The sequence below is a fragment of the Strix uralensis genome, chromosome 2 (assembly GCF_047716275.1).
Source record: "Strix uralensis isolate ZFMK-TIS-50842 chromosome 2, bStrUra1, whole genome shotgun sequence".
Classification (NCBI taxonomy): Eukaryota; Metazoa; Chordata; class Aves; order Strigiformes; family Strigidae; genus Strix; species Strix uralensis.
The window spans coordinates 50,117,356-50,142,368 of NC_133973.1; the positions used below are offsets into that span (position 1 = coordinate 50,117,356).

The following is a 25,013-nucleotide window of genomic DNA, read 5'->3' on the forward strand; positions in this document are numbered from 1 at the left end:
CATGAACAGACTTCTTAAAGTGAGCTTTTGTAGTCCAAATAAAATAATGTCAACAAGTAAGGCAGAATCATTATACTAAATATCCTGTGGATATTTCTCTTTTAAATGGCAGGTACCTCAGAGAGAAGTGTGAATCACTGACTCTGTCAAATGGGTTGTAAGAGGCACTGACATATTAACAGTCACTGGAAGAATGGATCCCAGAATTCATGGCTTGGTATGTTACCCTACACACTATATTTTTCCTCCTCCCTTAGTCTTGCTTTTTCAGAGCTGCAAAAAGGTGTTTCAATACTAAGGCCAAATGAATGTGTATCTGCAAAATTTGGCAAAGCATTAGTTTTCTTGGCAGCAGCCAAAAAGTCCATTTCAGATGTGGTAATTTTCTACATTTACCTGACAACCAATGGCCCTGTTCCTACTCCTTCTCTCCTTTCCCCACAGAAGCTTTATGAAAGTCTTCTAGGAAGTACTAGATCTACAGTACATGGCTATGCAATCTATCATGCATAGTCACAGGTCTAACTGGGTTCCTGTATATTTGGAGCTCTGACCTTGAATTCCCAATGACTTAATCTTGTTAGTGACCACAAGGATAAAGAAACAGTATGTGTCTTAAGAGGAATATGCCAAGACCTTTTTTCTGTAAAAAATGTAGCCTGAGACTGTGAAGCTGCCAACTTTCTAGCTACCTCAGTTCTGGGCAATGGCTACATTACCTATGCAGGATGCCGTCATTACATAAGTCTACAAGGGCTGATAATATCAAAGATTTCTAATCTTTTCATACAACTGTTCCTATAGCTGCTAGCTAAGGACAGAACTGTGGTTGTCTGAAATGTGATAGCAAGCACAGCTTTTTTGTTCAGGGATTCTTATTCATCCTCCCATGCCTGAACTTTTGCCTGTAATTTGGGGGGGCTCTGTGGCAAACGTTGCATTAGTTTGCCACAAAATTTGCAGTTGCACAAGCTAGCACAAATTGTTTGTGCAAAGTTTTTAGCATAATGCATGCAAAACTTAGAAAAATTAAAATGTTTTTTAAATCTTCAGGTCATGTTGAGAAAATAATATACAATGGTCCTGTTTTCCACCACCAGGCAAAGATTTTCCTCTTAGCCGTTAAACCACAGGACTTTAATTGAAATACTGAAGCAGTAAAACTTCTGGACAGTATCAAACTTAAATGAGAGTTCTCATATTCCTCCACTGTCTTTTCAACTGATGGAACAAGGACTGCAGCATTGTCATGCCTGCCTGAAGCAAATGAGGATAAAAAGTTAAACTAGACAAGTGCTGTTCATTAGAATAATTTATTCTGAGATCATGCTTCTGCTCTACATCTACTCTGAAACATGTAATTTTGGTACCTCCTACACTGCTTTTATTGACAGTAAGTAATCTAAGAGAGAAGGGAGGGTTTGAAAACTGTATTCTTTAAAAGCAAAAGTCCAAGATGCATCAGTTGTTCCATCACTGTATGTTTCAACTGCATCCATTTAAGAAGGAAAAAGAAACTTAATTATCACCATTACGGAATAGTATTTAACCCTTTATTTTGATTTCTACCCCAGAGCAATTCTCAGTTTCATCTCTTACTGAAGAGAATGGACCAGTCAGAGAACCACAAAACAGCTGAGGCAGAAAGGCACCTCTGGAGATCATTTTACCCAACCCTATTGCTCAAAGGGTCAACTAGAGCAGGTTGCTCAGGGCCATGTCCAGTTGGGTTTTTAGTATCTCCAAAAATGGAGACTCCACAAACTCCACGGGCAAGCTGCTCCAGTTAATAATTTTCACAGTAAAAGTAGTTTTTTTCTTATGTTTACATGGAATTTCCTGTATTTCAATTTATGTCCATTGCCTCTTGTCCTTTCACAAAGTACCACTGAGATGAGTCACCCCACATGCACTCCAGAAGCCTTGTGGATTGCTTGTGCCCTGCTGTGTTGCCTCTCCAGCAGATATCAGTCAGTCAAATAAATCTCTCAAATGATGCAATTTCCTCCAGGAAAAATCTGGTTTTGCTTAGAAAGTTTCTGTCTCATTCACGGGAATTGTAGATTTTCCTCTCTATGTTTAGTTAACATCAAAACAGTGAGACTATCCAAGCAGATTTAAGAAACTTATTCTGCAAGTAATCTATGTTAGATTAGAGAGGTGGTTTGTGGCACAGCATGGAACTGATCCTGGACCTTCAGGAGAATAAACTTAAACTACTGTAAAACACCACAGAAGTCAACCCCAGGGCATTAACAAAATCTTGCATCAGGCCCATGATCTTTCTAGATGAAAAAACATTAGCTTAAAGGTCCCATGCACACCTACAACACTTACTTGCTTGCTTATGATGAAAAGAGTACATACACAGCTCCTTCTGTAGGAGCAGTTACCAACACTTCTGATTGTGTCCCTCAGCATGACCTCTTTCATATTGCTCAGTCTGACTGTGTGACAGAGAAAAGTGCAGGGGATGTAGGTGCGCTCTAATGACTGAATGCAGAACTGAGAAAACAGATTTTTGCTTTAAGGAAGATATCGTCTCTTAGCACTCTGTATAATATTCTTTCAGTGAAAGAAACAGAAAAGTAATTCTGACTTTCAAAAATATTAAGTTTTTGGTGAAAATCAATAAACCAAAAGATTGTACTTTTCCGGAGTTAGGGAGTTTGAAAAGGCTTTGGAGAAACAGGAAATCAATGCACAGTTGTGTGTGAAAGAAGCAGTCTTAGCAAAGGAGATGCACAAGACAAATTACAGCCACCCAAATTCTGTCCTTGCTCATCTCTAGAAGATCAAACATACAAACCCAAATTTTCTCCTTTTAAGTAGTACTATTCATCAGGAGAAAACCTTATCTACTTGTTACATTACTGTTAAGGACATGTCCTTATAATAATTTCCAATGCTTGGAGATTTCTTGCCATTTGTACCCTTCAGGACTAAAACGACACTTCCAGAACATAGTGCTTTGTGTCTCTTTATCATTGCACCATGCTACCAGGAATAGCTTGCAGCAATAACTGTAGTAATAGTTATATATCAGGACTGAATTCAGGCAGCTCTTGACTATAGCAAGTAACAGGATCTTGAACAGAGAGGAAGTTTCCACGGGGAAATGAGAGAAAGAGCGTTTGTACCTCAGCCATTATACATTCTGTTCAAATTCATACCAAACACTTCCATTGCACCTATTAACTAAAGTAGCAAAAGAACAGTTCATTCCAGGATAAAAGTCACATTACTTGCTGGAATTCAGTAAAATTTCGTCTAAGCATAAAATGAAACAGCACTTCTCAGAAGGTGGGGAAATATAACATTAAGTCTTTCTAATTCTGTGTTGGCTGCGGTGACCTTACGGGTACAAACCAGCTTACAAAATTAGTTTTACACTTCATTCTGAAGTCAGAGTTATGTAGTGTTAGAAATATTATCTACTTGGGTTAATCTGAAAGTAAAGGCATATACTTGAGAAATAGACAAAAAGCAGTTACCTCTATATGAAAAATATGAAGGTTTTTTTTCCTCCACAGCACAGTAGCAGAGATGGATTGGCTGACTCAGAAATCAGGCGCTAAGCAACAACCATTTCTTTCCAGTAAAATAGAAACACTTAATAAAACAGCTTCTGTTCAGGAGCCGCACTGCTGCAAAAAGCCATTTTCCTCACAGGTGCAACCATACAATCTCCCACATTATGTGTCAGCAATAGGCTCAAGGGGCTACTGCCGTGTAAGCAGGGCAGAGGAATGGTGCAGAGACTCTTGCAGTCAAAACCACTACTTTGAAAAAATCACTTGTTCAAAAACAATTGTGCAGCTTGTCAAAGCATTCTGATAAAATGGTACTCTGAAACGGGCATCTGCGCTCCCTTAATTCAAACATTTTCACTACTCAGTACAAGTTTTTTAGAATGCCAAATTTCATGACGCATGCCAGCCAGTGTCCTTGGTTCACTGTTTTCATAGTCCTGATACCTCCCTTTTCCTTGTGCAGAAAGAAGTACAGTTGACCAGTCAGGACCTAGACCTGAGTTCTCATAGATGTGACAGTCCCCACTGTATTGCAGTGAAAACTTACGCTGAGTCCCCTCTGTACAATGCCTGACATACACTTATCTGCTACAATATGCGGTGCTTAATCTCTTATTTATCAAAAGGGAATAACTGAGGAACTAAATCACTTATTCTACATTAAAAAAAATCTCTCAACTGTGCTATTGTGATTGTACCAGCTACATATAATACATATATTGGTGTACAAACAATGTTAATACCTACAAAGGCAGAAGTCCTCTATCAGGTAATAGAATTGGGATACAACCAGGAATGATTAATTGAAATAGATAACAGAAAAAATACAGAATGAGGATGTGAAAGGAAATTAGGAAATGTCCTGAGCTGGGATTTATTAGTCTATAGATCTACATCTCTTGACAATGTAAAATTACACTTTCAGAGCATTATATCATATGCAGTAAGGAATAAATCTAGACTGGCAGAGGTGGACTAGATGACCTTTACAGTAACTCTCTCATTTTTAAAGAATTCCCCAGCTTTGTCATGGAAAGAAATCATAACAGGCCATTTTTTCCCTCATGGTCAGATGTGAAAGGTTGTAATAAAAAAAAAATTTAAAATAAAAATTTTCCACAAAAAACTCCAATTGTGCTTTGTGATGGCCCATAAACCGATCTTCCCTCCTCTCTGGAGCATTTGGCTTTTCTGCAATAGTTAACTCTGGATTTTAATAAAAATGACAGAGTATATAGAAATAGATGTAAAACCTCCCACATTCAATACTTTCAAATTTCATTTTGGCAACTGCTTCCCCAATAAGAGAAAATTCATCGTATTAACTGCTTCTTTGAAAGAGAAGCAATGCAGATGTGCAAATTTTCTCTCATCTATGACAGGAATAATATTCCTCATGAACAATGCAGATATTATTCTACATAATTAAAAGAACTTAGCGCTCCCTCCTGAAGAGACAAAATATTACTATTTCACAAAATGTATGCTTAACCAGAACTCAAGTATAAACTGCATGTGCACATCCACTCTCTTCAGTCTTGAGTTGAAAGTGCTGAGAGTCTAGAACTGGCAAAACAAAATGTGAGATTACTGAGGCACTTTCACAAGATGATTTTAGCTAAACAGCAATGAAACAGCAGAAACTATGCGTTAAATCTGAGCAAGCTGCTATCCTCTCAGCATGAGGACAGCAGCCAAGCAGTATAGCAGGTCGGCCTCAAGTTTGTGCAGTCTCCATCTTGGGATGTTTTCAACACCCAACTGGGCAAAGCCCTGAGAAGCCCTGTCTGACCTCAGAGCTGCCCCTGCTTTGAGCCAAATAGCAGTGTAGGGAGCTCCGGAGGTCCCTCCCAGCCTGAATTATCCTGTTATCCTATGCACTTTATGGTGGTTTCTGAGGGATTTAGATTTTCTTCTATAACAAATCCATTAGGAGTGATGCCTTTCTCTTGCTGACAGGCTAATTATAATTTTGTTCTCTTTCCTCCCCTCTGTCCAACATTTTTCTTGGAATTATGACAACTGGCCTTCCATTCACCCAGTTTACCACCTTTTACTGGTCCCATCATTAGCAACAGCAATTCATACCAAGTTTGAATGTGGAGTTTAATACATATCTGAATAGGATTAAATGAGGGTGATTAACTGCAATAGCAGAGGACTAGACCCATGAGGCCTCTCTATTCCCATATGTTGATTGTGCTAGTCTAAAAATAATACAATGACATCTTCCATTAGCAAGGAATTTATACGCTGTTTCTCTCCTGCCTCTTGTCTCAGAAATGTTGAGGATTTATTTCGGACTAGATTTTTACCGAACCCAGATGGAATATCTAGATTCACCTTTTAGCACAACAATCTTATGGCTATCCCAATCACTTCCAGTTGTCACAAGTACCTTATGGAGTAAGGCATGTTTTGCTTATTGTTTAACTGTTTCAACATTTTGTTTTTTTTATATGCCACACAGATCACTTATGGCATAGATGAATTTCCTACACTGATTTTAACAACATAACTACTATTTTTATTACTTATTTTGTGCTTGTTACATTTATAGAGTGCTGCATTCGAAGGAAGGAATACATACAGTATCATTTAGATGGCTTCTTTTTGGAGTGAAGAAGCTGGCCAAGGGCTGGAACCACTATCGCAGCTTGAGAATGAGAGAGATGCTGCTCTTCTGTCTAAATCAGATACATAAAACCACAAGTCTCCAGTTGAAACAAACCCAACATGTGCCAATGTGTAGGCATTCAAAACTGCTTATGGCCAATGGGATGATTGGGGCTGTGGGACATGACAGTGTTTCAGACTCATGAATGCACTAACATAAGAATTTTCCAGTATGTTTCTTCCTCCAACCCGTCTTCATTTTACTGAATTTTTTAATTGTTGTTTCCCATTGTCTCTCAGAGTAAAAGGCTTTCTATACCTTAACTATACTTGAGGAAGCTGGCAAGAGAAATGGATGCAAGCAAGGTGCTCATGACGCCTTCATAGCAAAATTGGGTATTCTACTCTGCTTTGCATTATATGAAACATTTTACCAGCACTTTTGCCACTGAATAGACTTTGAGTCTTTTAAAAGAACTCCAAATCAGATTATTCTGTATCTTCATAAGCCTATTCAGCTCTGTCTCTACTGCAGAATGGTGAGTTCCTTCCATTTCCACACATGTGGACCTAGACATCATCACAGCCTTATTTCCTTGTTACATGCTCATTGATGGGAAAACGAACAAGGAGTTGAAGTTGTAGCACAGGCCAAAGTGCTCTCCTACACCCCCACAAGGCTACAAAAACTAAGGTGAAATATGACCAGTGCAATCTACAGAAGAAAGGGACGTAAATGTCATAAATGCTCCAGTCACCTCCAGAGAGGGATATCCAGTGTTTAGTTTTTGTCAGAGCCAAGCTATGCTGGATCTTCATAAACATGCAAGTACTTGAAAAGAAACTGGGGCATCACAGCAGTTCAGACTATTGGACTTGTTCTACTGAGGTGCCTGGGAGCCTACTTGGAGTCCAATCTGAGAAAGCTATTTCTGAAAAGGCCAGACACTGTGAAAAATGACAATTTTTTCACTTGTGAAATTTCAACAGCATATGCATTACTTTCAGTTGAGATTTGTGTTTCCCTACCTTTACAGTGGAAGCTAGTGCACACACTATTTTATTTAGACTGTAAAGGGCTAATTTGCAACAAAGCAGAAGAGAAATGAACTTTTTAATCCTTTCTTATTGTGGTAATAGACTCAAATTTTATACAATTCTGAAATATTTCAAAAACTCTTCATGATGTTAATTTAATTACTGGACAGTTATTTGAAAGCCAGTGCAGTTTCTTAACTGGGAATATAAAAATGGCAATGCTTTGTAACTTTAACACAAATATAATTTTTTAAATCAAGTATTTCTTACAAGCACATTTTCAAGGAGTTTAAAATTTCTTTTGCTGATGATTGATGTCTGTAAGTCTGTAATCATTCTGCAAGCTTCAGTATTATGAATAATAAACTTCCTTATGAGGACAGGCTGAGAGAGTTGGGGTTGTTCAGACTGGAGAAGAGAAGGCTCTGGGGAGACCTTATAGTGACCTTCCAGTACTTAAAGGGGGCATAGAGGGAAGATGGAGAGGGACTCTGTCAGGGAGTGTAGTGGTAGGACAAGGGGTAACGGTTTTAAACTGAAATAGGGGAGATTTAGGAATCTACCTTCTTTCAGGGTAGGAATTTAGGAATGAGGGTAGATAAAGGAAGAAATTCTTTACGGTGAGGGTGGTGAGGCACCGGTACAGGTTGCCCAGAGAAGCTGTGGCTGCCCCCTCCCTGGAAGTGTTCAAGGCCAGGTTGGACAGGGCTTTGAGCAACCTGGTCTAGTGGAAGGTGTCCCTGCCCATGGCAGGGGGGTTGGAACTAGATGATCTTTAAGGTCCCTTCCAACCCAAACCATCCTATGATCCCTCGTTATTTTAATACAAATATTTAAATGGAGATGAAAGACAATAGAGAAGAAGCATTACTAATTCAAATGTTAATAAAAATTATGGAAATACTTATGGAAAATATTTTTCACTATGTACTTCAGTTAAACTGGACTTTGATATCAACTGCTAGACTTTTATTCTATAGTAATTACAAGTCTAACTATAGACAACTGTGAAAACAGGGAGGAGAAAAAGGAAAAGGGAGACTTGATATTTAAATACTGCCATAGTTGGACTTGAAACATTTTGAAGTAGAAAATGTACCAACTCCATCTGTTGTAATGGTACAATGACATTGTAGATTTCAGACACCTACTTAAAATCTGTGCAATTGATTTTCAATTTTTTTTTCCTACAAACTTATTTTTGTTTAATTACAAATATCCATAACAAAGATTCCCCAAGCAGAAATTTTTTAAATCCTGTGATGCTTACAATTATAATAAACTGCTCATTTTTCAGTGGGCTGGTTTTGGGGTTTTCTTGGTAAATAGTTTTCCAGTATATCATGTTTATTAGATGCCATTTCTATTCAGAAGATTTTTGCAACAAATTGATGGGTAGCTTGTGCACAAGTTTATTAGGAAACTAATATGCGTATGTTCTGCACATTCTTAAATGCTACAGCTAAAAGGTTTCATAAATACATGCGTACTCGATTCAAGAATTTTCATTAAAAATGTAGGTACTTTTTGTTCAACTACCTTCTCTTTTTCCTGCCTTTCAGCCTTTCTGCAGAGAGGAATAGGAGGATTAAGAGAAAATCAACAACTTAAGTAGAGTTAGACTTTAAAGTTTTCAAAATCATGAGCTTTTGGTAAATTCTTCTCTGTATTGAGAACACCTAAAGACACACACTTTGAATTGAACTTACAAAAAGCATTTTCCTGTATTTTTCTCCGGAGGGTTGGGTGGGAGGCAAGAAGTATCTGGAAACATGCATCATTTAAGTAGAAAAGTTACTTCTTTTTACTACTTAAGAAAAAGTTTTTTCTTAAAAGTTACTGTCTCCTTTCAAATTTATCTTATCAGCTAAAAACTGATTTTTGCAATAGGTCCATAAGAAAATCTTCTTCACTTACAGTATGTTCAACAAGACCACTGTTGCAACAAACTGAACTTTGCACGCCCAGACTGATGCAGACCCATCAGCTCTGCTGAGCAAAGCCACTGAGCTGAACTGATATGGCAACCTCACAAGGACTGGCAGAGAGAGACAACTGATATTGTCACCTTGGCCAAATCCCTCATTGTTGTTGCCTGTGTTCTCACTGACAGAGTAGAAAGAAGGGTGCTTGACTCTCTGTAGGTGCTCAATGCAGCAAGTACTGAAATTAATTATGTGAGTTAAGAGTCACTGAGCTGCACTCCAACACATTGCTAAAGAGGTAAGAACTAAGTTTACCAAAGGTGCACCAACTTCATTGAATTTGCAGCAAAAGACTTCCATCTGATGGCTTTTATTTTATTCATCCCTTATTTAAAGTAAAACTGGAAAATTAAAGATAGTGCATATGTACATATCTACACATGTAGATTCAGCAAAATCCCTACGGAACAAATCCTTCATTTCTTTCCTGCATCCATTCCTGAGACACTTGTTCCAGATGCATGAATTTTAAATGGTACATCTTGCTACTACACTTACTTTATTTTCAAATATAATTAAAATGAACAAGAAAACTACTGTAATTAATTAAACAATTTTAAATAGGCCGGTTAGCAAAGCAAGGAGCTGTTACTTTTTTGTCACTTTTTCTATGACAAGCAAGTCATTAGGTACTGCTAAATGCAGATGAACAAGCGAGCATACACTGGAAAAGGCAAAGGGATAGGAGGCAGGAAGGGAGAAGGAACAAGGTCAATAATATAAGTTTATTGGTGTAGGTTTGGAAACAGTTTGTAAGCAAAATTACTTTTTCTTGTATAACTCCCTACTATATACAATAGGCTGCAACCTTTTCTTCCCATAGCAACGGTGTTTCTAGACTAAGGGAAAGTTGTACCGATCCAGATAGGAGCAGATTATTATTAAGTTATGTGGAACTTCTTTTTACTCATGACACCATCTCCCTCCTAAATAACCACATTATTTTCCTGCAACGAAAACAAAGCACAACGTACCAAGGAAATTCCTATACAGAATTACATAATCAACTTAAAAAGCTATAATCATGTGTCAGAGCTTTCATGTCTTGTGCCCCAAAGGTTCAAGACAATTTTAACTGCACCATTTTATATCTACAGTAATATATCACACTGAACACCTACTTGCACACTAGATTAGCAACACCTCGAACAGTTTGCCTTGGCTTAATAAAAACATTAACACTGTGTTGGTATTTCATTTGCAATACTGAGGAAGAAAAATAGAATGCAAAACCAGCAACTTGGCTAGAAATCAACATACACTGGAAACACTTTCTGGAATGGGAAACGAAGCGAAGTGGTGAAGAGACTTTGTATGTGAGGATTAAAAAAATACCATAAATGGATACAAGAGATGATTACTTCACAGACATAACACAAATTAGTTTTTCTTTTGCTATTGCATCAGTTATGTTCAGTGGACACAAGTAAACACTGTTCACTTTTTAAGGCCATAACTGAAATGCTCCCTTGACCACACAGTTTTTGATTGTACTGGCAGGTCAACAATATAAACTAAATTGTTAAAACCAGTGATTTTATGCACATTTAGTATACTGACAGTCAGGAAAATGCTAGACTGCCACATTCTTGTGATCACTTCAGAATATAACAATTTGAATCTGCTGGCATTTTTCAAGACAACTTTTAGCAAATAAACAACCACGCACTTCTGAATTACCACGGTAATTTTTTAACGCCATCCACTTTGTTTACAGAACAAAAACATATCATTTTTGTTGTGGTAATTTAATTCATCAGTGTAGTTTTTCAATCAAAGATTTTTCTTTTCTATAGAACCACATACAAAAGCAGTAGAAGCAAGGAGTTTAAGTCAGCATAATTGTTAAAGCTGCTTTTCTGCAGAAAACCTTCACACTAAAAAAGTAATCAACCTGCACACGTCAATGGCTGCAAAATTCAAAAGGAAAGAGGTCTGGAATTGTAAGGGGAATTAATCATTAACTAGTGGGACGCATTCTTAAGTCCAAAATTATTTAACATGTATCAATGGACTCAAAAGAGAATGAAAACATCACTGAATAAAGGTAACAAAGAATCAAAGACCAGTGAATGATATGAGACCTGAATGCTGAGTGAGAAGCATGGTTTCTATTCTAGGGAATTCAGCAAAAGGGAAAAGAAAATAGAGAAAAAAATAAAGAAATTAAATGTGCATGTGTGTGTTTTTTTTTTTTTTATTCACAGAATATGCATATTAAAAAAGATAATTTCAAAACAAGTGATTCAGTAGTTCTATTCCATAGCAGACCCCATATTCCTGGAGCTTCAGTACTCCATGTTATAGACTTGGGAATCACAGGGGCCCAGTTTGAAGGCTCAGAGCCCTTACTCTCTGGTATTTCATACTTAGGGTTGCTTCAGAGACATAAGATTATTCAGCAAGCATACCCAAAAAGGCATATGTTTCAAGATGGCCAACCATACTCAATGTTATATACTTAAGAAGAAAGAATGCAAGATACAAATTATTAGATTGGGAATACCAGTCTTGCAAATCAGTAATTTAGAAAATTGACATTACAGAAAAAATAAAACCAAATGCAAGTAATAAGCATACTCCGACTCCAAGTCTATGGTTAAAATGGGTAAAGAGTCCTTTAAATATTTAAATAGAGAAGTACTGAACAGGTTATATTACCTTTCTATCCAGCTCCTGGAAATTTATGTCCTGGTCTGGCATACATACTTTAGGAAGGATGCTTAGGATACTTAGGATTAAACACGAGGAGTTGAAAGAATTATGAAAATGATGAAAGGATATGAAAACACACTCTCTGACAACAAACCCAGGATGCTCATTCTATTTCTTTTAAGCAAGAGAAGGCTACAAAGTGATTTGATTATAACCTGTAAATTCCTATATTGAAAGATACAATTTGGTAAGACCTTTAAACCTAGAGGATAAAGGTACATTTATAACTAAGATTGGACATAGAAGCCAGGTAAACACAGGCTAACAGGCAAAAACTTTTAACAACAAGAACAACCAGTTCCAGATTGGAACTAATTAACAAGCCTGGTGGAGTATTGCCTAGTACTGGGACCGAATACAAACAATGGAGGCACTATACATTCAAGTTCAACTACAGCCACCTGGTAGTAGCTGCACTTCAGGAAAATCCACTGGATCGTGGTATGCAGCACAGAGATTCACAGTATTATCTCTTCATCTGATATTCTAGTATGATGAAAACTTAAAAAAGCCAAACCAAAACGAAACAAAAACCCAATTCGGAAACCCCAGTCTCTTTCACTACTGTTAGTGCAGTTTTTGGAGTTACTACCATTCCTCTGCACCGAACTCATGCTCATCCAGAAGCTATTGTTTACAGATAATCCAAAGTCTTTGTGAAAACCAGGTAGCTGGTGTTTGTAAAAAAATCTTTTCTAATAGGACAGCCCCTTTTTAGTGATATTTAAGATGTAATTTGCAATTTGAGCATAAAGTATGTTTTCATTGTCTTGTTATCTATAATTTAATAAAATTGTACTGCAGTCAGATATTAATTCCTTGTGTTTCATCTGTATTCCCCTGTTCTTTATCTGCTCACTGCACTGTTTATTTAAGATTTTAAGAAAAGTTATGTCCAATTTATTACAAAACCTCTGGCTCTGATGTGTGACAAAGACATATATCCCCATCTGCAAACTAAATTAGTTTCATAAGCCCATATGCTTGGGAAGGGAACTGAATTCTACTGCACAGTGGCAGCGAGGTGGCTTCCAGTGATAGGACCAGCAATATTCAGCTGCAGAGGGAGGTAAATACTTTGTGAAGGGCTCCTTCCCATTTACCCGGGGAAAAATCAATGGCCCACGCTTCCTCTTTCTGTTTATTTCATGCATTTTGCTTCAAAGCCAGTTAGCAGATCAATACTGATTTGTATTCTGAAGAATGAACAAGCTTTTTATTTTTATAAATAAATAAGCTCCCACTAAACTTCCAAAAACATGATGTAGATTTAATGGCATTATAGAGAAAGACATCCTTTAATGGTAGTGCACAAAAAGGATTAGCAGACGCTGGTGGAATTTGTGGTGTTAACAGTTCAGGTGTTTTGTGGATAGGTAGCCGAAGTACAGGAAAAATGCCAGTTGTCAATTTTAAGTTTGCTTTTCCTCATTAACTTCCACACTGGAATTTTTAAGAATCTTCCAGGTCCTGTGTACATCATTTTTTTTGTACACAATTGGGAAACCAGACTTAATGGCTAATAGAGAAAACCAAGGAAGAACAAAGATGGTACCTCAAATTTTTTTTTTCTCACTGCACTGTCAGGAATTTAACTAGTAGAAAGAAATGTAATTGAGAGAGGAGTATTCTCTCAATACATGGAAAGTGTTGCAAATTTACGACACTATTCTTTACAGAGTGGAAAGACCTCTCTTACACAAATAACTTTTCTATTTTGTTCTGTAAATATTCAATTTCAAGGGCTCTTGCACTGATTAGATTCCTTCTAGGAAAGACTGCAGACATTACAAAGAGGACAGTTTGGGGACACTTGCAATCTCCTTAGCTTCATGTATTAGGGAAACACTACATATCAGTCTGCTTTTGCAAATGGAAAACTCCCCACTGTCAGATTTCCAACTTACAGAGAGAGCATAAAATGAAAGTTGAAAATAATAATTTAAGAAAAAACGTTTATCATCATACCTAAAATACTACAAATGAAAAAGGAAAGGAATAGCAATTCTTGAATCTCGGGACCTGATTTAATTAAAGTGCACCACGAGCGCTTACTTTAATACTAAATGACATCTCTGAAATTTATCAGACTCACCTACAGACTGCAGCACACTAAGGAGTTTTAGAAGCCAGTGGACCAAGAACTCAGATGGTGTAAAACGATGTAAAGGCTTCACTGGTTTCCATTAAATCTACACCAATTATAATGTGATAATATGTAGTGATGTTTTACAACAGGAAACCAAGTTACTTGTCTCTTAAAGGTTCAATGAAGCTCCACCTGCCAGTTTTTCGCAGCAGACTTCCTGACAAGCCCACACTGCTATCTCCCTTAGACACTGGCAATCTAAATTACACAATCTTTGTTAGTATATGAAGATAATTTCAATTATTTCTATTGTTCTGCTGTACAGTTACTGTGTGTATATTCCTCTACAATGACATCTCTTACTGAGATCTAAAATGTAAATACTTTTATGGGATGAACGTGATATCATATCTAAAATAGGTTGGGATCTTTTAACTCCATTTTCTTGACACATTTAAAAACTAGCAAATTACTGCAATCTTCCTTTTACATCCTATTCAGCAGAATCCCTTCCTTCATGTTTACTAGAGTTATTGAGGGCTATATGTTAAAAAGTTACATGCATTAGGGCTTCCCTTACCTCAAAGGAAAAACAAATGTGTCCAACAAGTTTTCCTGACATTATCAGGCCTTTCAAATACCTGTAGTAAAGGGGTTGTGTGGTAAGACTTAGCATGTTGCAGTGACATAGATGCTGGAAAGGTTTCTAGCCCATCTGTAAATTGCTGCTTCTTCCCTTTCGATCAGCAGGAAGTAAGTCACGCCACAGATACCACACTCAATTTCAAACATGACATCTTCTAGTTAAAGGAGATAAAACACTGATGTCCATCCAGGTGTCAGCCTGGAGAACAGAAGGCTCTGGGGAGACCTTATAATGGCCTTCCAGTACTTAAAAGGAGCCTACAGAAAAGATGGGGGGGACTCTTTTTCAGGGAGTGCAGTGATAGGATGAGGGGTAGCAGCTTTAAATGGAAAGATGGTAGATTTAGATTAGATATAAGGAAGAAATTCTTTACAGTGAGAGTGATGAGACACTGGAACAGGTTGTCCAGAGAAGCTGTGGCTGTCCCCTCCCTGGAAGTATTCAAGGCCAGGTTGGACGGAGCTTTGAGCAACCTGGTCTAGTGGAAGGTATCCCTGCCCATGGCAGGGGGGTTGGAACTAGATGACCTTTAAGGTCCCTTCAAACCCAAACCATTCTATAATTCTGTGATCCCACACTTGTAACAGCAAAATAAAAAAATTCTAAAATATTTCTCTGAGATTTAGTTATTATCCAAAGAATAGGAATCAGTGCAAGAGCAGCAGTCCAAAAAAGATTTCAAGACCACTATAAAAACAAGACAGTCTCTCATCACAAGCACAGAGCAACAACTTTTGTTAATGTTATTTTTACTCACGTGGTACAAAGCAGTTTCTGGTCCAGGTGTGCCCATGACTTCTTGTCTCAATGAGTCCATTTGTAAACTAGGCAACAGCGAGTAATGACTTGGACTACTACTCTTGTCTCCCTTCTTTTTGGACTTTTTCCCAGTATCCTTTTTGCTATTCCTTTGAAACATGTAGTCTTCTTGACCTATTTTCTCATTGCTCATATAGCGAAGCAATGAATTTTCTGTTGAAAGAAAAGTAATACAAAATATCATTGTGAATTGTTGTATGTATCTTAATCCTGCTTCCAAAATAGGTAATATTCTTGCTAAGATCTACTGTTAATTTTAACTCTTCAAGACTATTTCATTAACAAAACCTATTTGCTTTTTTGGTCTGGATATAGTAAGAAAGCAATCTTTTGGTAGGGAAAATTCATGATTCTTGCAGTTTTATGGTATCTCTGACAATAAAAGTAACAGAATATAAAAGAAAACACACATCAATAAATTTTGTCTTGGGAGTTTTCAAAAAATGAGCAATGATACACTTATGATCCTATCTGTAATCTTTTATTTAAACAAGATCCTAATGGATACAAATGACTATGGTGCCATACATTTAAAGTAATTTGCTTTGAACATTCATTTGAGATCGTTCATCGTATCATCCATACTTTCCCCAAATACTCTGCCAGTATCTACCAGCTTCTACCTGAGGGACATCCTGAGCCAGAAGCAATGTTTGTGAATTTAGGAAACCTCAGCAGATTTGTCTTTCATGAACTTGTCTGGTCTTTCCTTGTATTAATGTGAACTTTTAGTATCCATAACCTCCTGTGGCAAGAGATTCCTTAGCTTGAACCCAAACTGCATGAGGAGCCAGCTCTTTTTCTTTTTAACCAGAACTCAATGGAGACATTTGATGTCTCAGGTCTTTTTTTTTGAAAAAACAGTGACAAACCTATTTACTTACTTCATTCTACACAGGATTTTACAAACCTTTATTACGTCCTGCCTAAATTCTCCCAAAGTGATGATGACCAGCCTACTGAATTGAGCCCAGTTCAGAAGTCACTCCATACATCTGATCACTTTTTGTTGTCTCCTAACCCTTCTTCATTTCTACAGTATTTTTCTTAAGAGATTAAGAGACTGGAACTGCACACACACCCAGCATGAGCAAGAACTTACACAGCAGCTTAAGAATTCTTCTTAATTTGTCTTGTATTCTTTTTCTAATAATTCCTAACAGAGTTTCCTTTTTTTGATCATTACTGAATATTTAGTTAATATTTTAATGGAAATATCTATCATTACTGTAACATCTTGTTCCTGGGCAATAATAGCCATCTCAGATGTTATCATTTTTTATGTGAAATTACATATCTGAGCCTCACAAACCAGAATTTTGAAGAACTTATCCTCAATGATTTTGGGGTGAATCCCATGCTGCTCTAGAATGTTTTCCATCCAAAAAGAACTCATGAAGACAGAGAAATGTGATATATAATTCTCATTTGAGCATAAGAATATGTATCAGTAATAACCATACATTTGTCCTCTAGTATTATAAAATTAAGGCCAGCTTCAAAACAGACTGGATAAAACAGCTGAATCAATGAAATGCCAATATAGAGTTAAGCCAAACTGCAGGGCTTTGCAGTCATGATTTTCTTTTGCCTGGCTGAGCAATTTCCTCAATCCTAATAGAGGCTCTGCAAAAAGTTAAGTATACATAATGAAAGAACCCAAAACAGGTTCACAAAAATATATATTAAAGCAAGCAGCAAGATGAGATTGAAATATATAGCTTAAAGCATGATAAAACCCATAATGCCTTGTACAAGATGTGTGTTCAGATCACTTACCTCTCCTACTATCTCTTTTTATTTTATTGGGGTCTTCATAATCCCCCACCCAGTTATATTCTACTGGCATAGAAATAGGCCTTAGTTTCCCTGGAAACAGAGGAAAAAATTGAGATCATGCACCATAAGGCAGCATTAAACTAACATTCTTTAGAAGAACGAACAAATTATCTGCTAAGCTGCTATTCTACAGGGTTGCTTATGAAAGAGGATCCAGCATTGCCTCTGAACGAGAGGTTAAGATGGGAGTTCTGTTTTCTTTAACAGACAAGAAGCAGCTAAGTATTTAGTGGATTTTTTTAAGTTTAGAGAATAAATCCAGTGCCCTACAAAATCAGCAGCGGACTGACGTTTGAGACTGACAAACACATTCAAATTACTTCCGTTTTCACTGAACGATATCTATTTATTATTCTGCAAGTCCCTGGCACACACATGGAGAGAACTGTTTTAAAGCATATGTGAATTGTTGGTAAAAGAAACGTGTCCACGTCACTAAAGTACCTTCACAAATAGTATCTTTTCTCGTGGGCTTAAAAGATCCATCAGTGACCGAGTAAGAAAGGAAGCAGAAAACCTCTATATGTAATTTCTTTGGTAGCATTTTATCCACAGAAAGCAAAGTACATTACTATTGGTAAATTCACTTTGATTTCAAACAGCAAGAGACAGAAAAGCTGAAGACTATTGTATCTTTTAAATTTTGATTCAGAAGCTGCTGAATTAATTTTAAAAAATGCTGCAAACTATGATTTCTGCTTAAGGATTCCACAAATATAGTTGGCAATTCATTGAAAGTGTGCTATGCAACTTAGTGGGGTTACTTAAAGTGGTCTGAAGTTTTTAGCAAGTTAAATAGTATATTGAAACAAAACATAGAGCAGCATAACATAACAGTATCTGGCAGACTGAAAACAAAATGTTTTCACAACAAGGTCAGCCCTTGCTCTTTTCTAATCCATCTACTGGTCACAAAACTGAAAAGTGGGAAAATAATCTGTTTTTAAAAGTAGCAGATCTTAAAGTAAAAACTTCAGAAGTCTTGTTATTTATTTTAGTAGAAAACCTCTACATAAAGGTGATCAGTTTTATTCCACATTTTTGAGGTTAAATCCATGATACACTGAAAAAGACAGACATGTTTATAATGAAAACAAATATTCAAACATGTCTATCTACCTATTGAAGCACAGTCCATGGGAAAGACAGTAATACTATGCAGGCAGCATAACGGTAAAAGGTTGTATTGTCTTTCTAAAAAACTGACAAAAGAGTGTGTTCTGTACAGACCACAGGATCAGGTCACAAATACATCATTGCTCAGGAAATACAACACATATATTTAACTTTTTGTTTATAATTTAGTTTACTATTTATGGACACATATTTAAGTCTGATTGAAGCTGGGGAGATTTAGAGCACACAGTTAAGAAGCCATTTCCTGAGTGGGGATGTATTCAGCTCATGTTTACTTGATCAGAAGTAACTTTCAACAGTTACTTTTTCTAGAAATACAACTTTCTCTTTTTTGTGAGGCTGAACTCACATTATCTTATTGAAAGGACCTGCACAGTTAAAAAGATACAAAAGCTACAAAATCATGTAAGTCTGATTGTTATCAAAAGCCATAGCCATATACAAAATTTCAAGCTGTTCAAAGTGCATGTTTTTTGTATCTGGCAGTAAAACTGAAATAACCAAGTTTGTTTCTTTCCTTAAACTCAAGTTTCATTTGCTTTCTACCTCTGCTAATCTCCTTCCTGTTAACCACCATGGATTCCCTGCATCTGTTGTCCCTGGTGACTACACTCAGGAAAATTTCTTCCTTGGTATGTGAACAGAAGCTTTGCAAGACCAATAAGCAACAATTATACAACAGCTGGAAGCCAGTAAGAGCACGAAAGAGAAATCTCTTTGTTAATATTGTCAAAAAATGTCACAAGATTCCTATGAAGAAACTATGGAGGCCCTATTAACCTCTCACAAAGGAGGACTGAGAAATAATAAAAAATGAAATTAACACCCCACATAGTTAATGATGAGTAGATGCTGAAAACAATTATTTCTCTAGGCCTTCGAACTCTGTTTGACCTTTTTTAATGGGACACCATAAACCAGAATAGTGTTATCGTCATTTTCCACATTTTTGTGAAATCCTAAGGTCATGCCTAGCCACAAATCTTATGCTAATAAATGCCATGTGGGAAACTTTAGAATTTAATGCTGAAATAGTAATACTTTTAGAAAATACACTTAAATGAAAATGGACTCGATGGTGTGAATTCATTAAAAAAGAAGTGAGATCAAAAGTGAAAGGCTGTATAACAAATGTGTTAAATAATGACTGATTTTCAGTGCAGTCTTTGATCCATGTATTTATAACCCTTCCGGCTAATAGAAAAAAAGGCTAAAAAAGCTATCCTTTAACAAAATAATGGATTCAGCAGTCCTTGAAGAAGAAATGTATTCTTCCTCACTCTAGACTATGGGTATTAAAATTTAACATCTGGAACAGAGAGTATATCTCTGTTACAGAACTGACTGCATCCACCAATTGTAATAGTTGAAATACTGGAGTAATAAAATTGATATATCCATTTTGAAAACTTAGCAGTTATGTTGTACACTATGGGCATGGTTTAAAACTATTATACCTGGGTAAATTTTTCTAATGCTGAATTCCTAAATCTACAAAAGGCTTGCCCTTATACTGGGAGAAAAATTCCATCCTGTATTTTTAGCAAAAATATATGGGCTTCTACCATTTTTTTTTTTTTTTTAACAAAATGATACTGAAGCATAATCTGGAAAAATAAGCTGATAACAAAATTATGAACCTTATATTCAGAAAAATCATCAATATAAAACCAGACTTGCCCTCCCTATCATAGTAATTCATTTCTTTTTGCACAGAATAAGGTCTTAGGTTGAAATTGGTCTAAAGTAGTACAGAATTCTTAGCAAAATCAATGGCCACCAAAAATATTTTCATGCTTAAAAACAAAAGCAGATGCACAAAAATCCTAAAATAAACAAATGGTGATTATCCTTATTAGATCAATGCCATACCATATGTTGGTGTGCTCTCTCTTCTTCCAGGACCACTTGTTCTTCCTTTCTCATACTCATAGCAGTATAAAACTGCATCTTCTTCAACCACATTAAAACGTTTCCGATATTCCTGGTCAAGAAATGAGTTTGGAGATTCGGATCCTGTATGAACTGGCTTGCCCACTATATGTCTGCCAACATCATCGCATGGGAGATTTCCCTTTTCATCCCTTTAGTAAACAAGAGAGATTTTTAATATATTGGGATAAGACATTGATTTTTTTTTTTACTGTGAATATTTCAATAAATATAGGAATATGTCAATATTTGACACATGCAAGAAACACATACCATCAATCAACATCAGGATCACACATCTTATATGCATATGTATGCATGTATGTGCCAGATCTCTCACACATTTCTGCTTATTCAATTCTTTTACAGACCGCATCCATCTTATTGGTTTCTCTTGAAAAGAATCACAGAAATAGAGCTGATGTGCAGCTACTCTTCTTTCTTGTTTTTTGGAATCTGCCCAGCATTTTGTGATTTACGGCAGAGAAATAATGTTGATCTTACTTTTTTATACTTGTATTTTTAAATACATCAGGTAGTTTTAAGACACAGCTATATGGCAAGCATTGAAAAATTCAATCTGCTTCATTACAAACTAACCCCAGAGCAAGAAGAACTAGAGATCGATGATGTACAGACATTTGACATAGTCTTGCACAATCAGTTCAGGCCTAGAAGTTGTATAGGTACATCCATGCAGCACCAAATACGGTGTGTAGCACTTGATCATGAGCTGCTATCTCAGGACAGAAATGCATTGCAAGAAGGTATGCACTTTGCAGTTTGTGTACAGATCACCAAGATGATTGCTTCTTTCTTCCCTGCAACCCTGCCCCACTCTCTGAAAATGCAAACTGCTCAAAGGCATCAAGCAAGAGAGCAAGCTATGCCTGGGGTAGGAGCCCTCTCTTTGCACTAGATGAAACAGGGCTCAGTAAGCCTGCTGGTAGGACTGTGCCTGGAAATGGCTGCAAAAGACCTATTCAGACAGTAATTTCTGGGCAGCAGAATGTGTGCGAGGCAGCCAAGGGAGAAGGTGGGCCCTCATAAACTTGTTGGGAGTGCTTCTGCCCCTCTGGACTGCCATGTGAGTTCAAAGCTGGCCAGAATGCTGACCCATACTTCTCTTGGCACCCCGAGACTCCATCTGAGGACAAAGCAGAGCCTCCTCGTGGGATCCAGGCAGCCACGGGGGATGAGTAAGGGCCATCCTGCCTTGCCTGCAACAAGGCAGCATCACAAACCCCCACTGACCACTACACTCCCTTTGCCAGGCTGCTTTCCCAGAGCAGGGATGGTGGTGGCTTAGCAACAGGGGCTGGTGCAGCCCCACTGGGCCTGTCAGCTCATGTCCAGTGATGGAAAGACTTTCTGTGGTGACAGTGCTGGGGGACCCTGGCAGGTAACACGATGGAGACTGACATAAAACAGCCAGATGCTAATAAGTGCTCCAGCTACCACCAAGGGCTGGCAGAAGGAAGCCTCCACGATAAGGAGGGCAGCCTGAGCTGGAGGAATCTTTACTGTGAGCATGGAGAGAAGTGCGGAGCCACCAGGCAAACACCCTCTTGAGATGAAGGCTTCAGTTTTCACCCCCAAAGGTATTCCACAAATTTGAGCAGGCACTAACTTATGACCAGCACTCCTAAGTAACCAGTACATGGAAAGTGTCAGTCCCTCTCTCATGTCATCTGTGTGTAGTTATGTTGGCAGCTGTACTGTCTGTGGGTATCATCACCAAGGTAGCATGGCCTCAGGGTTTTATCTTGCACTCTATTCCAGTCACAAAAGGACGGTTGGTTTGTTTGGGCTTTTTTCCTTGGCTTGACAACAACAAACTGAGAAATAGATGCTGAACAGTTTGATAATACCCGAAATAAAAACATGCTTAAATATAGTTAATCATGGAGAAAAAAACCTGATGAAATGCCAAAACAAATTATTCAGAAACACTGTACACTATGTGACAGGTTTGTGAAATGAAGTACAGTCCATTAGGATTAAGCTGATAAAAAGAATTCAAATGTACAAAGCTTAATCTCTCTGTAAGATTACAGCTTGTACTAATATGTCTTGTAAGATTTAATCAGAATTGGTCCAAACTACTGCATTATCATCATGATTTAAGAAATGTTATCAATAAATAATCAAAATGTATTTTGAAGATCTTGATTTCTGGAGCAGAATTCAAAAACTGCTAAGCAGCAAATGTTCACTAAAAATACCTCAAAAAAGACGATGCATTTCTTATCAAATGAAAGTATTTTTGTGGTGGTAAATGTGATCAGTAGCAGCACAAAGGCACTACTTCTTTTAAGATAGTACAGTTTTAGCTTCTGGAGTGACGGGTCTTTACCATATATCTACTGCATTCAAAGACAAACCTAAGACTATGTTTTGATTGGAATTTCTTTTTGCAGCTTTTTTATGTTAATAGGTTAGAATTAAATACTTGTTGTTTTTTTTTTTTCTGTGGATTTTCTAAAAACTATGTCTTTATAATATTTACATAGACATAACAAAATACTGTTATCGGAGAGATAACACATTCAACCCTATGAACAATTCAAGTGTCATGACTATGTTTTTATTTAATTAGAAGAGAAATAATTAGTGAACTGGACTATGTATCCTGTTTGTCTCTGTCACTAGACAGATACCAGAGCAATTGTGTTACCAAGTTCAACTGTGTTATATGCACCACATTTGAAATAAAATGGTAGGTTTTTTTTTTCAAGAAATAAAACCCAAGCCAGGTGACAGATGAGGAAGGAACATGGGACTCAGCTTACGGCTTCACCAAAGGCTTGTGACATCTTCTAAATCATTAAGTGAAAAGTCACTCTTTTGTCCTGGAAGGTTTTTCATATCTCTGAAGAGTAAGAATTTATCATAGAACCACCTTCTCCTCCCCACTAGGTAATTTGATTTGCCATATACCTTACTCTTGGATAGCCCCCAGGAAAGTCTTGTCAGGCTCAGGTCATACATCATATTAATTGGCTAGAAAAGTTACTGATAAGAAAGTCTAAGAAAAACTCAGCTACAAGAAACTCAGGTACAAGAAAGGACAATCTGCCCTTACAACCTTTCCAAGAAAGTTAACTAAAAGTAAGAAGTAATTAAACAATACATTGACTGGACATATGATAGCCTGCGTGTAAGAATATGGAAGCTTTAAAAATACAGATTCCTCTTAAATACATTTGTAGACCTCTAGCTAGCTACTTCTGTATTCTTTATAGGCCATAATTCTCTTAAGAATTTTAGGAAAGGAACCTCTGTGTACATTATGGAATTATACTGGATCATTTGAAGTCAAGTGAGGTTAGGGTGATGAATCTGCAAGGAGGATATGCTGCTTTTCTGGCTCAGCAAGTACAGAGATTTATTTACAGGAAACAGCATGGTCACTGCAGAATCTAGCAGAGGGGCCACACTAAAACGCAATCCTGAAATTTGCTCTAACGCTATCAAATCAAATATATCTGAAAAAAAAAACACTGTGGCAGAACAAAACAGTGATCTTGTTGAAGTTGAAAGTTTCTTGCTTTTAGCTCAGCCTCCCTTATTGCATCATGGTTATTAGGCAAGGGGACAGATACAAACTCTTTTCCTAGTTACAAATTCAGGGTTTCAGATAATTTTCACTCTTCTGAAATAGGATGAGACTGTTACAGACAATAGATTACCCCATATTTGAGAAAACAGGGTATTGGGCCTTTTTTTCTAAAGGCTACTATCTGTTTTGTAGACAAGACACTGATTCAGATCGTTGTGGGTCCGATTCAGCGTATCTACTCTTAATAAGCAGTTCACCTACAAAATGAAGTATTATCAGCCTAATCCTGCAGGGCAGGCTGATAAATGAGTAGGAACAGAATGGTCAGTTACTTTATAAATATTTTTTACATTGAATTCTACCTGAAATGATCTTTTTTACCTTGGAACATAGGGTTCTGTTGGAGGAGGGGGTATGTAGAGATCCTGAAGAGCAGAGCTGTCTCTCTTTGTAGGTGTGCTGATAGTGCTGGATGGTGTAGCAACACTGCTTGTAGGACTTCTAGGAATAAGAGGCTGGTTCAAAAGAGAGAAAGAAGCAATCAAGATTATCCTTATATATTACACATTTTTATTCAAAAAAGCTATAAACATTCTATAGATCAGAAAGTTAAAGAAATAATTACCAGTTTTAATGTTTTATGTGCTTTTAAATTGACTGAAAAAACACTCATGTTAAGGATACAGATCTACAAATGGACATGTATTGTGCTTATAAAATCGATTCCTCTGATTACATCTTTTTCCCTTTTGCACAGCAAGATTATTGCCAATGGCCATAAAAATAGTAATCAGTAGAGCCACTGGTGAAATCTTAATGACTCAGTAACATACAGAATCCAGTGAATTCCTTAATTAAACTAACATTGTAAAGAAAAAGTCTAGTGTTTACAATAAAAGGTGCATAAGTAGGCATTAAATTGAATGTCATCTCCTCCCATCTGCTCTACAGCTTAAGAATTAACTGTAAAAGCTTCAGTTTATGTCTGCAGATGCTGTAAAATCAGGTACTGCATCCTCAGAATACACATGCTATGAGACAGAATAAACTGGAGATTATTATTATTCTTCATTCCCCTGGGCACACTCCTCACAAAGTAACA

At 37.0% G+C, this 25,013-nt stretch overlaps 1 protein-coding gene across 6 annotated transcripts in view; it reads right to left on the reverse strand.

The window, feature by feature from the left end:
* Positions 1–25,013, reverse strand: part of CNKSR2 (connector enhancer of kinase suppressor of Ras 2) — a 218,535-nt gene that overhangs the window by 69,723 nt on the left and 123,799 nt on the right. For 4 of the 6 annotated variants that reach the window (XM_074858655.1, XM_074858653.1, XM_074858651.1 and 1 more), the window contains 4 exons: positions 24,293–24,426; positions 20,290–20,501; positions 17,221–17,310; positions 15,380–15,594 (listed from right to left, as the gene is read on the reverse strand). In XM_074858655.1, the coding sequence (XP_074714756.1) occupies positions 15,380–15,594; positions 17,221–17,310; positions 20,290–20,501; positions 24,293–24,426 (651 nt within the window). The remainder of the gene's footprint in view (positions 1–15,379; positions 15,595–17,220; positions 17,311–20,289; positions 20,502–24,292; positions 24,427–25,013) is intronic. The other 2 variants (XM_074858654.1, XM_074858652.1) reach the window with 1 other exon arrangement.